The sequence below is a fragment of the Rattus norvegicus genome, chromosome 3, assembly GCF_021556685.1.
Source record: "Rattus norvegicus strain SHRSP/BbbUtx chromosome 3, alternate assembly SHRSP_T2T, whole genome shotgun sequence".
Lineage (NCBI taxonomy): Eukaryota > Metazoa > Chordata > Mammalia > Rodentia > Muridae > Rattus > Rattus norvegicus.
In genome coordinates this window covers 2,133,843-2,148,698 of record NC_141536.1, presented here as the reverse complement: position 1 = coordinate 2,148,698, position 14,856 = coordinate 2,133,843, and the positions used below count along the sequence as shown (strand labels likewise).

Below are 14,856 nucleotides of genomic sequence, written 5' to 3'. Positions count from 1 at the left end.
GGTCAGAGGCAGGGGAGGAAACCTGGGTTGGGATTAAATAATTTCTACCACATCTACACTCACAATTCCTCCCCCTCTACACACACAGACACACAGACACACACAAATAAATGTAATTTTAAAAAGGGGGATAAGGAACTTGTCATCAACCATGGAGATCCAAGTTCTATTACTAAAACCCATGTGGTAGGAGGATGACCTCCTCACTCATTGTCCTCTGTCCTCCATATATGCACACTAACACATATATGCATATGCACACAGAATATGATAATGTATCAATTAATGGATAATAAATTAATTAAAGTTTTTTCAAATCATCTGTTCTTGCCCCCCGCTCACTTCTGTCTTTGGTTTACACAGCTCACTTCCCCACATCTGCCTCTCCTTCTCGCATGCCTTTCATGCTGCATGTGTGTTTCTCCTCTCTTAGTGTCCATGTTTAAATCTATATTCACTTATTTATAAACTACAGATCTGGTGGCTAGACACATGGTTTCCTGGTTAAAAGAACTTGCTGTGTGATCATAAGGCTTGGAGTCCAAATCCCATCATCCTGCAAACACCAGCCACTACATCTGCCAGGAATCAGACAACATCCTCTTGGGCAGAAATAATGAAATACTACCAGTAATTTGGAGGAGCACACACTTACAAATATATGGCAAAAATGCAAAATTTGTCCTTTTAAAATGTAGCTCACAAGAGTGTTAGGACCTGGGTTATGAATCAAAGGGAAGTAAGAATTCTGGTTCCTTTTATACCATGTGAGCCAACCAAGTATTGTTATCTCTGTAAACCTGTTCCTTTGTCTGTACGCCATATTAAAATACTGCTTTGGGATATTAAATGGGAAACCACTTAGCAAAGAGTTCTGGAGCATAGTGCATACTATGGAATTCACCAATTATTATTAAGTTTTGGAACAAATGTTAAAAAACAAGTAGGTTTTCATGTTCATTTTTAAGTGTCAGGCACAAGGCTTACAATCCTATGATATAAGGTTGAGACTAAAAGGAATTACAAAACATTATTTGCAAAGGACAAATGCTAAGTAAAAATATGCTCCAACTTGAGAACCAAAATACAACATGTAGGAAAGCTCCTTGTACATAATGGTAGAAAACATCACACTAAAGATAATAAGACACCTCTCCTTCCTGAACACTACAAGAAACAGAATTCCCTGAGATCTTCTAGGATTTTCCTGTCTGCATAAAGGAAGCCCCAGTAAGTTCTCTCGTCACCACAATCGTATTTCCAGTAGAACATCAAAGCAAAACCTAGGAAAGGCATCTGTAGCTTTCCCATTCTCAGCAATTCATTTTTATTTCATTCTAGACTTACCGATAAACTACTTCGAAAGGCAAACAAATTTTGGTAGGCAGCAAAATTTCACTCAAAAAATAAATAAAAATGAATTCTATTTTATCTTTTGACAACAATGAAAAGTGTCAGAGAACAAGAAATGGTAACACACCTTTAATCTCAGCACTCTGGAGACAGAGGTAGGTGGGCAGATCACTTGACTTTGAAACCAGGCTGATCTATAGGCTACTCAGGAAAAGTTTGTGCATCTCTGAAAAAAATCCAGCCTCCAACAAAAGGAGAGAGAGAGAGAGAGAGAGAGAGAGAGAGAGAGAGAGAGAGAGAGAGAGAGAGAGGGAGAGGAAGAACCGATTTTATTAAAAAGTTTGGATTATCTGTTTATGTTTCTTTGCTTGGGGACTGGAGTGCGGAGGGTTTTCTAGCAAAATAAAGCAAGCAGAATTTACTTATGAAGCCTGCAGGCTCATTTCCCACAGCAGTACTATCCACCCCACTGCTAAACTCTGCAGAGCATCGATGGAGTGGGTATGAAACTCCTCTAGTTTTCTTTCAACCTGTAAACTGCAGGCCAGTAGCATCCTCAACGCTGCCTCCCAAAGTGGCATCTCCATCTTATATCATCTCATCCCATGTGGTTGGGGGAATGAGAAGGATATGCAGGCTCTGATGCTGTTTCCACTGTGTTTACTTTCCAAATGTTTTTATATCCTTTCTGTTTTCATGTTCCCCTTATAACAAAAGCCTCTGTGGCACTATTTCTATGTAATTGTCTCTAGCTGTGACCATGAGCTACACGAGTACATGGTGTCCAGACTCTGCTGACTTTAATAGATACCAGAGAACATTCGAGATCCACACCCCAGACCCCTCTGCCTTTATCTTGCTAGTTTCGACCCCACCTCAGTAGTGCATCGTGAGAGGATTCTCAGAGAGGTGTGTGGACAGTCTAGTTTCTGATGAACAAGCTCTGTCTACATCACTTCCTCAATGACAACCCCTCAAACCCTAGGATATGCATCCCAGTAATGTGAGACAGCCAGTATGAAGCCCCTGACTTTTGCTTAGGGCAAACATTTAAGCAGGGCATACCCTGATCTCAGGTGCAGGGAAGTTTGTCTGCCTGACAGGTGGCTTACGGAGGTGAGTAATCCCTACTTAAAGGTGGACTTGTCACAAGAAAGAGACCAGAGCTGAGTCTTACATTCTTAGAACTTCATATCTTATCAATTACACTTCTGGGCTGCGTGCTTTCAGTCGCCACATATTCAAGTGACCAGTTTTGTCTGTTTATTTGTTTGTTTGTTTCCAGTAATGGACCGAGAGAGGTAGCAGTTCTACTGTGTTCTGTGTTTCAGACATATTAATGGATGGTTGCCTTTCTGTCTCTACTTCTGCAGTTAGACCATCAGGCTGGCTTAGTAAATTGGAATCCTCATTTTGTAGTTCAAAAGTGATTTTTTCCCACTTCTAATTGTAGCATCAGCATCTCAGTACAAGTTTAGTTTATACATAGTCTAGGCTTTCTTAACAGAAAACATATTGATACCCTCAGCTTTACAACTGAGACATAAAGCTTGGCTAATTTTCAGTTCCTGTTGTTGAGGCCATTGTATCTGGGGAACATCATGTGATTAGTAATTGCACGTCAACTTGGTCAGGCATGGGATGCCCAGGAGATGACTAAATAGTATGTCTTACCATATCTGGAAGAGTGTTCTAAAGAGCTTAGCATCCACACTGGTGGACTAAAGGACATAACTGCTCCTCTGTGTGTGTGTGTGTGTGTGTGTGTGTGTGTGTGTGTGTGTGTATGTGTATGTATGTATCTGGCCAGTTGCTGGCTGAATAGAAAGAGGAATACAGGTGAAGTTTGGTTCCTAGCTTGATTTGGGGGATTGATCTGTCAGTAACATTTTTAATTCTCAGGCTGTCAGGCTGACTAGATCTCAACTGTGAGCTCTACTGTTTTGAGATTTCTTTCAAACATAACACTGGCTTTACAAGTAGACACACAGAGAGAGCCACATGTAAGTCAAGGGCTGGAATACAGACTGAGAAAACTGTTCCTAGGCAGTTTTGTAGCTTGAGTGTGAAATACACTATTGAAAAAAAACATTGTGCATCATATGACTGTGTATACAGAACACACATACAGAGAGAGACATATACAATTGGTTCTATTTCTTTCATTTCTTTGAAGAACTCTGACTAATACTTAGTACTTGAAATCTGAAATTCATAGTTTTCTTTATGGATCTGTAAGTCAGAGGCTTTGGAAGGCAAGTTACTTGCTGTAGGTCATTCTTCAAAGGAAGGCAAAGATAAACATGAAGGAAAGGAGAACGTCATGGAGGATGTTAACACTGGGCTTGCATAGTTCCATTGGCATGACTCATGTCTTTCAAAACACACAGTCTTTACTTCCTGATTTCTACACATGTCTAAATGTTTTCAAAGGGAGTTCTAAGAACTCCATCTGTGCCTGGTAGTGAACTAGACAAGGCTCACACCATTCACTGTAGCAAACAGAAGTCACTGAAACCTGGAGATTAGATTTAAAGGATGTGCACTGTCATCCACACAGTCCACAGAGTCCTGTGAAGTTTCTATGTTGCTGGCTATTGGATGTTTGCTATCCTTCAACACCATCAGTCACTATCCTTGGTTCTTGTTTTGAGCCTGAACCTCATTGAGGACCTCTTAGAACGGCAGTCTGAGTAGATCTCTGGTCATAGAGGATAGCAAGAAAGATGAGAACCATGAAGGTAACCTAAAACTCACGAAGGACTGAAGCCTTTGAGGATACACTAGATGTGCACATGTCTTAACGTCTCCAGCCTTAGTAGCACCAGTATCCTGCAGAGGAGCTCAATGATCTGAAAATGTACATGACTTGAGACTTGAAGAACCATTGGTGGAGACCGAGGAGTTCCAAGTGCAGATGATGTCCTATGCAGCAGGATGAGCCAGCAGGTCAGGGGGAGTGTGGGATGCCACCAGCATGCCCAGAGACTTGCATTTTGTTTTTAGAGTGGGGACACAATGATGATGCTTCTCTGCTGCCTTTCAGATGACAGGCAACATGACACTTGCTCAATCACAAGCGAGTGCTTGTCACAAGGATTCTGGACGGTATTTTCTTCTCCTCTGGAAGATACAAGGAAACTCTACCATTCAGCCCCTCCAAGGCTTCAATCATCTGCATGGAAGGCACAGCCAGAAGAGAGACAGTGTCAGTGCATCCACTGCTCCACCACAGTCTGCTTTCTCATTAGGAAAACAAAAGACCTCCCAGGAATTCTGAGACCTGCAAAGAAGGAGATAGAAACAGCTTTCGAATGACTCAAAAGAATTTTTAAAAAAATCTATTGAGTGAGTTCTCATTTGAAGTTCATAGAACACTCACTTCCTAGTTTGAAAATTGGTATTTGAGGAGCAAATTAAACATCCAAACTTTGTAAAATCTTCTTAAAAATGTATCTTAAGGAAACCAAATAGGTCCAAAAGATGACTGTTCTACTGTATAGAAGACTGGGATATTAAGAATATGGAAAGCAATACAGAATCAGAAAAGCCCACATTCTGTAATTCCTATTAAATTTAGCAATTTAGTTACTATGTTGAATTCTAATTAAAATGTTTAGCTGTTGGGACCTAAGAAAGACATGTAGGACCAAAAGTAACCCTGCAGAGATTGCTTTCTTGTGGCTGATGTGGAAAGAGGGGCTAAGGGTTCAGTGAAAGTTCAGACTGGACCAACAAGCTCAACAGGTAAAGAAACTTGCTACCAAGTTTGGTGACTTGAGTGTGATCTCTGGAATCAGGTCCAAAGGACAGAACTCCTCCCAAAAGTTATCCACTGATGCCACACAGTGCACAAATGCACACACACACACACACACACACACACACACACACACACACACCCCACAGACACAGAAGGGGGGGGCGTAAATAAACATAATATATTTTGCAAAGGCTTAAATGTCACAGTGCCTAAGAATGAATCTTAGCATCCAGTCAGTGTTGCAGAACAGAAGGCAGAAGCAGGCCAAGTCTTCAGCAAGCTAGCAAGTTTCTAAGAATGTGGATCCTGAGGCAAAACAAGGTTTGGAACCAGGGTGTGTCCAAACAGATGGACCATAAAAGGATTTTTTGAGAACTTGATGCAGACATTTGCACTTGCACCAGAATTATTGTTAATGTTGGCATTCATTCTACACTCCACTGAGCCAAGCTTCCTGGGCAAGCCATCCCCAAATAGGACTTGGAAGTGCCATTTCCACATCTAGCTACTAGGATAATGAGTCCCACCTCTAAATCCCCTGCCTGTGAGTTCAGAGCATTCCAGGGGTATCTGAAAAGATCTTCCCAGTACAGGCCCAATACCTCTGAGACAGTCTCATGCTCTTCCAACCCCAGCTTTAGTCTCCTTGATGGTGACCTGGGCCCTTGAAAACAAAAGAAGTAAAAAGTTCTTAAGAAGCCGTGGCTTTTTGTTTAGCTTCTGGTTCTTAGTGGCTTTGATGAAAAGTTGAATTATAGGAAAAACGATTTTGCACATTAATTTGGGATCATAGAATTCACATCCAACAAACTGGCGAGACTGGGCTCAGAGCTGGAGAGGGGAGACTCAGTTGGAACTTGAGAACTGTCCAAAGCTACATCCCATTTCCCTTTGCAACTGCAAGAGTGGGAGAGACCGAAATCTGAGTTGCGCTGATTTGTGCTATAGTAGGCTTGGTAATGAGAATGCACAGTGCCTCCCTTTGTTGCCTCAAACTTCAGGCTCTCCTGTCTCAGTTCCCCAAGCATCAGGAAGGTAGGTGTGTGCTGCCACAGCGCTAGCAGGAACAGGAAGATTTCTGTGTTCTGTTACCTTCTTCATGGGCTGAGGCTGAGCCTGGAGTCTCCATGTCAGTAGCATCTTTCAAGGCTGTTCCTCTGCAGCTCTGAAACCTTTTTTTTTTTTTTAAATATAAACCAAGTTTATTTTGCCTTTTAAGTAGTGTTCAAATAGCACTACAGGTAGGTAAACAATGTGAATTAGTATACGTCATCTCAAAAGCCAGAGTTTTGTTATCGTTGTTGTCATTTTTTAAGGAGTTGTGAAAATGATGGAGCCTATTCTAACAAGATAAATATTTTTAACCATTTCACTTTGAGTTAATGAAGGCTCACAAATAAGCAACACTCCTCATGGAGGAAAACAGAAAGCTGTTCTCGACAAGGGACAACTCACACACACAAGCAAAGAGAACTGTGTAAAAATAACTAACTGTTCCCATATTAAACTTTGACCACTGGGGAGATGCCTGGGGAGGTTCACTGTCAGATTATTCAAGCACTTGGGCACCCTCTAGAGGAATAACTTGAAAACCTTCAAAACTTCATTTGGAGAGGTTCACTGTCAGAATATTTAAGCACTTGGGCACCCTATAGAGGAACAACTTGAAAACCTTCAAAACTTCATTTGGAAATAAGAAAAATCTGATTTTATGTAAGCTATGAAATTTTAAGCTCAGAGGTACCACTTGGACATTTTTATTTGGAAACCTCTTCAGAAATATCTTGCTCTAAAGCACCCATGAAATGGGCGCAGCCACTGTCTTTGCTACTGTTCCAGTCCTTTCTGTACAGCAACACAGGGACAATCATCTCCAGTTTCTGAACTGCAGTAAACGGTAAGCACTGCTACAGTGTGGGACAGCTAGCTTTCCTCCTGTTCTTAGGGATAGCATTCTTAACATTTGAATGCCTGTAGCGTCGCTCATCTTTGGCCCTTCTTCCTCCCTCCTTCCTGTCCTTCTATTTGTCTGTGCTGGACAAAGTTCTGCCATTAGACTGTCACCCCATATCTGAGTTTCTTTTCATAGGATTAAATCTCCAAATCTTATAAAGTGACATCCCCTGAGATGACAGCTTGTTTCCATGTCACTTCCTTATGGCTGTTCTTTTGAGAAAGGCTATCAATGCACAGTCCAGACTTAACACAACCTAGAGATCCTCCTGCCTCTGATTCCCAGTCCTCATCGCTATCATCTGAAATGAGATTGAAAGCTCAATTTTCAACTTTTGTCCCCAGTACTGGGAGCTTTCTCTCTTGAAGATGCTCTGATAATTTAGTGGGCCAGCATTGATTTGAATCAGTTTGACTTTGGGTTGATAAAAATTTTCACTGAATGAATGGACTTCATTTCTTCTCTTTGAGAGTCTCAGAGAACCTGGTTCTTATTTTATTCTTCAGGCCCCAAGAGTCCAGAGAGTAGAAATATACCAAAGGTGAAGATTCTAGTAAGAAACGTTGTCCCATAAACTCAGGCCTTAAAGAGAAGGCTAAGGATGACTTAGAAGCAAAGGCAATGTATTTTTATACTCTGTTCATGGGGAGAATAAAAATCAGTAAGATAGATGGAAAGAGGACACTAAAGAAAACAGAGACCTGCCCATGAGACCTTACAGGTATCTGTTGGTTGGGGTTCTCTGTGACCTTGTAGCCCCAACATCATCTCACCTGGATGTTCTACTAACATCATGCCTGGTTGAGTTTACAGTTGTTTAAGATCAGACATATTACCAGTGTCGTAGTCAATGTTCTATTGTTATGAAGAGACACCATGACCATGACAACTCTTACAGAGGAAAATTTTTAATTGGGACTGGCTTAACATTTTCAGGGGTGTAGTCTATTATTGTCATGGAGAGGTGGGAACACAGGAATCCATGGTACTAGAGAGATAGCTGAGACTTCTACATTCCAATCAGCAGGTAGCAGGAAGGGAGCAAAGACATTGGGCCTAGCTTGACCATTGTTAGATTCTCTTTTTGATCACCAAGAAACAAATAGATTTAGGTCTGTGGAGATTTCCAGGCAAATATGGTGGTTAGGCCTTGTAATTCTAACAACCTGGAGACAGAGAATAAGTCATGGTGAAGACCAACTTCAGCCCAGAGTGAGACCCTGTCTCAAAAAAAAAAAAACCACAAAGAAAAACAAAAAAACAAGAGCCTAAAGAAGTGTACCACATCTTGATTACATAACCTTCTGGATACCCTGAGAGATTACTGGGGTCAGGCTAGTTGGACAATAAATCTTAACAGTGAAGAGTACTGATCAATCAATAGGCCTTGACTGTATATAAAGAGAAAGGGAGTGGAGCATAACTATTAATTGCTCTCTGTGTTCTCAGAGAGGATAATATATAGACAGCTGCTCAACCTGCCATGGTGGACTGTGGCCTCCAATTGTTGGCCAACATACACCCATTCATTAAGTTGATTCTTGGGCATGTGATTTAGTAATGGGGAAGGAACTCATGTGGTAGGACATCTACTAATCCGTGTGACCAGGCAGGCATGTTAAAAATAGGGGAAGGGTCCAGAGGAAGCTTCATAAACAAGAAAATCTCCAAATTGCAGTCTTTAAGTATACTGTATATATAACACCAACATTAACATGTAAAACATATCCTGATTTCAAGGAGAGAAATTCTAGTCATGGTGGCACATGTTTGTAATCCTGGCACTGGGAAGATGAAGCAGGAGGATCTCTGTGAGTTTAGGTCAGCCAGGACTACATTACATAGTCAGTTCAAAGCCACCTCATAGTTTGTCTTAAAAGAATTTTTTTTCAGTGAGATAACAAGTCCAGAATAGAGAAATAGAAAAGTCTAACAATAGAAGTGTTACTGAGGACGCAGACAGATAGGGGGCACTCAAAATCCTGGGACGTGGTGTAAGTTGGAAAACATTTTTATGCCAATAAAACTAGGTGTGCACACACTCTGTGACCGTGAAGGCACTTGCCTGTGTACACTGCATTAGAGGATCTGCCTTCTCAGATCCAAATCCTCCATTTCAAGATGCAAGAAGCAGAGCCACACTGACTGCTGGGTGAGTCTACAGGGTGAGTCCGAAGTCATAAGTGCTGTGGACCCCCCTCAGTCCTGCAACTCTTGAGGGAAGCTGGTACTAATGGTCCAGATTTGGCTCCTCAACACTTGGGTAAATTGCTAGTGAGAGCAGGGTATGTAGTCTCTGGGGCCTGAAAAACATTTGACTGTCATTCTTGGAGTTAATCTACTGTGCATGACTAAAGGAATCTGCACCCAGGAACTACTAGCTGGTAGCTTGGTGACAGTAAACATGTACCCTTTCCCTGGAGATACCCCAGAGTAACCTCAGATTGGTCCCATTTCTAGCTGATAGAATTGGAGGTAGCACTTAGATTGGCTATGAGCTCCCTGCTTCTGATCTTTTGGATTATCAGGGTTTAATGTCTTTCCTACAAAAAAGACAACATAAGAAAAGTACAATTTATTGAGGTTGGAAGCCCACTGTCTGTGGCTGGCATCATTACCATGACATCGTTCTGTGAATAGCATATGAAACTGGGCTCTAGCATTCATGTGGTAATTTGTGCCAAAACAAGTTTGCTGCGTGATCAAGACAAGAGAGATGAAGCAATAGAAAATATTTGGTAATTTAAGAACATACGACTTTAAAGTTTTAAGCTTGGAAATTTGTTATAATCATACAAATATTATTTTAAAATGATTATGTGTTCAAACATGTATGGCTTAATTAAACGATTAATGAAACATATAAATCTAAAGAAAATGAGAAAACTATCATTATAAGAACTGTGTCTGTTTTATCTTTAGTGTGTTAGAGACTCTGGTGATGAACTATATTCTGTATCCCCATTTAACAGGGTGTGGTGACACTGGGTGCTGAGGACCACAATGTATGGATTTTCACCATTGGTTCTAAGCTCTGTGTCAGGATGCTCTCTGTCCACATAAGATTACCAGTCTGGAACTTTTGGTCAAGCTCAGACATGAGCAAAGGCTCAGCCTTGTGAATATTCCTCTGGGTCTGTTGCAGGGTCTTTAAGAATGTGACAGGGGAATGGCTAGTAACTTTTGCCTAGTGAACATCTCAATATGGGTGGCATCTGACCCTTAGTGCAAAAAGTAGGAGGTTAGTCCAATTTTCATAGCTTTTATTGACACATTTATTTTACCCTTCCTGATTTTTGCAGCCTCTATGCACAATCTAATTTTAGATGAACATTTAGGGCCTTTGCCAGATTTAGGGGAAAGTTTGGTCATGAAGGTGAGGGCATTGTCAAATCTCAGCGGTAGAGGCAACCCATATACAGAATTTTTTGTCTTCTGATAACAGCAGAGAGTATGGGTCTCTTGTTCAACAAGAACTGCCATCCATTTGCCTCCTGTTTCTTTTTTCACTTTGTTTCTTCCTGTGTTCTTTCTGTCAAGGTGAGGAGTCCCCTCTCTCTAAAGAGGGCCTATGGACACTGGCATTGGCAAAGGCATGTCAACTGTTTGCAGTATGCATGTCTTTGCCCTTCTCCCAGCAAAATGAATGGGATAAAGCCAGAAGGTCAGCCCTTTGTGTTGAAGTCCATTGGCTGAGAGACTGGGCCTATACCATCCTGGGTAGTTGACCACTGCAACCTAGTATACCTGATTTCATGTTGAACAAAGCTGCTCCATATAAAACCTCTTCATGTCTGTAGGAAGCGCAGAGTGCAGCTGCAGTGGAGCCCAGAGTGGAAGCCAGAGGCTTCCAGCCAGCCCCAGAGCAGAGCAGGATGCAGCAGCCACAATTGCAGAGGTAGCAGCAATCAGGCCTGGGTTCCTGCTTAAGACGGGAGATGAAGCTGATCACATCCACCTTCTACCAAAGCTATCGTTGTTTCTGTATTCTCAGACCCTGCCTGCAGGATCTGAGCTTTGAGCTCCTGTTGATCAGAACTGGAGGAGCCAGAGCCTGGGCAGTTCCTGGAGTACATTTCCCATTATGAGGGTTGTTATGGGGCCTCTTCACATCCACAGCTATGTCCCTCCTCTGTTCAGGGGAGTCTGATGACCTGAACTTGGCTGCTGTCTTGGAGTGGCTCCTTTGGGTTATCATCTGGTATTGGGCTGGGTGGGCTGACGGCTATTGTTTTATTAAGTCAGATATGGGTTTGGCCCAGAAGACGTGCCTCATAATGGGTTATTTCAATGTTAGTATCCACTTACTGCAGTTCCCCTCAGGAGGTCCATTACAATGATGGAGATGTAAGTTAATAACAGTTCCTGGCACAAAGTCAATGTATTTATTAGTATGGTTGTAGCAGCAACTGATCACAAAAAAGCAGGCCAAACGAGATCAACTCTTTTGGATAGATAGGCCACTAGCCTCCTCCAAGGTCACAGTGCCTGAGACATCCATCATAGCCATCCTACTCCACAAAACTCCTTCTGGGCCTGTGTCCTCCACCCACAATACTACTTAGGAGCCCCTACTGCTAGCATCACCATAGCAACAGTAGCACCCACTTGCAGCCACAGTTGCTGCCAGAAGAGGTGTGCAGCATGGATGGGCCAGCATGACCTATGAGCCTATGGGAAGTTGTGTATCATCCCAGGGGCAGCAGTAGCTGTTGTCCCAGGCGGGCTCACTTCCCTTCTCTTTTAGATCTTTGACTCCAATCAATAGAAGTGACAGAAATATACAGAGAGATAAATACATAGAGAAAATTATCAGGGTCCCAACCATACATTCATGCACCTGAAGAGACCATATGGACCCCAGTCATAGATCCTCACCACCTGCAACTCATTGGCATCCTAAACAGAAGGTGCCTTAACCAAACTTAACTCTAGAGGTGACAAACCAGGCAACTTTCAATTTTGATGCATTTTTGGGCTGGAGGTGTCAGATTCTTTTAAAGCATTGGCCATCAAAGAGATTTCATAAGGAACATCTCAGGTTGTACAACTCTCAGAGTTCTTGACCATTACATTCTTTCCATCTCCAGGAAACTCCAAGACCACCAGTGTTTCAAGGTCTGGACCCGAGATGGAGGTATGTTACTGGGAGTGGATTTTGAGGTTGCAAAGTCCCCCACCATTCCCAGTTAGCATTTGTTTTCTTCTACTTCTTCATCAACATCAGAGCTCTCAGCTGTCCATGCCACTTGTTCTTGCTCTAAAACTCTGAAATTGCAAGTCCCCAATTAAATATGTTGTTCTATATGTCGCCTGGGTCACCTGTTTAGTCCTTCTTAGTTCTAGCATTCTATTAATAGAAAGAACAACAAAAATCAAGCTTTCTGATTTTGTAGATTCTTTGCCAGGGCATGATAAGATCTACCTACGTTCATTGTGATGATTTTCAAGACTATACTGATTTCCAAATCTTGCTTTTCTCAAAGACTGGAATGGTCCCCTTGTCAATAACAGATGGGGCCTGCTGATTCTTTTTACTAAGTCAGGTAATAGTGAAGGGCAGGAAAAGGAAGCTCCAAACACCCAACTGCAATTTGCTGTGAACTTAGCTTTGCTGCACATGGAGGCCATTCTGGGAAGAGAAAGCCATCCATTCCAGGCAGTCCAATGAGAGGAAGTGATTGGCTTCATCCAGAGAATAGGTTGAGTAGAGTTAAAATTTGCATTTCTGATAATTCCCAAGGTAGTGAAGCTACTGGTGCTTGTCCAGGTCACAGTTTCAGAAGTGTTGGTCTAGCATGCCTGACTGGTAAGTGAGGAGGTTTTTCAGGTTTTGATATTCATGGAATTTCTACTTTCCAGAACTTCTAGGAATACATGGCAAGTAGGCTTCAGTCTAAATGAATAACTTGTCTTCACAGTTTGCATGGTGGGTAATGTTTGTTGATCATCAACTTGACAGCACCTGGAATCTCACTGGAGACACACCTCTAGGCACCCAAGTGGAAGATCATTTGATTATTAGCTATATAAGACATTGCTAGATTTATGTTAGCCTCTGGACAAGCCTGTGCAGAACTATTTTGATTAGACTAATTGAAGTGGGAAGACCCATCCTCTATGGTTGACTGGGATAGTGGACTGGATATGGTCGATGAAGTGATTTGAATACCAGCATCTCCCTCTGATCTCTGCTTGCAGTCAGTATAAGAGCTCTCAACCTCCTGCTGACTTGACTTTCCACTATGGTGCAACTTGCAACTATAAAACAAAGTAAACTTCTCTCCCTTAACTGTTGCTTTTGTACACATATTTAATCAGAGCAACAGAGAAGTAACAAAGCCAATCAACTTTCACTTAAGCTCCTGAAAATCCACAGGAATCTCAGCCAGGTGTCATAACCTATTCTCCAGGAAAACTGGAAATTTAGGAGGAAGAGCCACTCTTTCACAGTGCTTCTCCATTCACAAGCATTTTATGGGAACACAGACACTCAAGAGACAGAAACTGGTCAACTGCAATGGAACTGAAAGGACACAGACCCCAATCACATGGTGGATCCCATGAGTCACATGGTGGATCCCATGAGTCACATGGTGAATCCCATGAGTCAGAGGGTAGATCCCATTATCTCTGCTTCCTAAGCCACCGTGTACTTATCTCCTTTTTCCCTGCTACCTGACTCCAGCTCCATCTTGCCTGAATCTTTCTGCCATGTGTCATGGTATTACTACCTTGATTTCCCATGATTCTGTGTTTTTCCCTTTGTATTCTGATGGCCATGGTGCCTGTTCAAAAAACACCATGCTGTGATGGATTTACTCCTGGTAATATCCTATAGCCACAAAGTTGAATTCAATCATTAACCTTAGTGGTTTGAATTCTGTTGTGCCTAACACTAGTTTTTGTTCACATTTAGAGGACAGAACCTTTGACTCCTTTTTATCTTTGAAGGGAGTCTTTCGACTAGGTTTCTCTGCCCGTGCACATAGAGTCTCTATGTCCCCTTTCAAGTACATAAGTCATAAAATACCCCTCCCTCTGATTCGGTTGGTTTCATAGCATGAAAAACCAGGGCCAGGCTCTTTACAGATTCATTGCTTCCTTACCTTGTCCAGTACAAAGACTGCAGCACTGTATGAGGTGTGACACGTACTCTCATACTCCCTGGTGCCCCTGCCCTCCCCGGTCAGAATCCACATCCCTGGGTGAGCCCCCAACTCCATCCTGTCCCTAGCCTGAGCCCAAGTCCTAGCCTGAGCCCAAGTCCTAGCCTGAGACCAAGCCCATGCCTTAGCCTGAGCCTGAGACCGAGCCCATACCTTAGCCTGAGCCCAAGCCCTAGCTGTGACCCAAGCAAGAACCCAAGCCCCAGCTTGAGCCCTAGCCCAAGACCTAGCCCTAGACTTGGCCCTAGAACTAACCCTAGTCTGAGCACCAGCCCGAGCTCCGGAACTGGTCCGAGTGGGAGACCAAGCCCTATCCTGAGCCAGAGCACATACCCTAGCCCTATCCCTGGCCCAAGACCTCACCCAAGCCTGAACCCTAGCCCTAGCCTGAGCCTGAGCCCGAGTTCGAGCCCGAGCCCGTTCCCTAGCTGTAGAGTCAACTAAAATACAATTTTATTAGTCTGGGCTCTTAGTCTGCAGCACATCTATCTAGGCTCTTATGACTCTTAGAGTCTCTAGGGAGAAGTAGTGTGTAATTATTATAGGAGGACTGCATTTATATGTTACTAGTCCTTTTCCCCTTGCAGCTTTTATTACCCTTTATTTGTTCTCCATGC

The 14,856-nt window shown here is 42.6% G+C and overlaps 1 protein-coding gene across 1 annotated transcript in view; it reads left to right on the top strand.

The window, feature by feature from the left end:
* Positions 1-14,856, top strand: part of LOC120101881 (uncharacterized) — a 42,104-nt gene that overhangs the window by 11,288 nt on the left and 15,960 nt on the right. Inside the window, exon 3 of the mRNA XM_087655073.1 lies at positions 12,161-12,207. Within this exon, the coding sequence (XP_087511199.1) occupies positions 12,161-12,207 (47 nt within the window). The remainder of the gene's footprint in view (positions 1-12,160; positions 12,208-14,856) is intronic.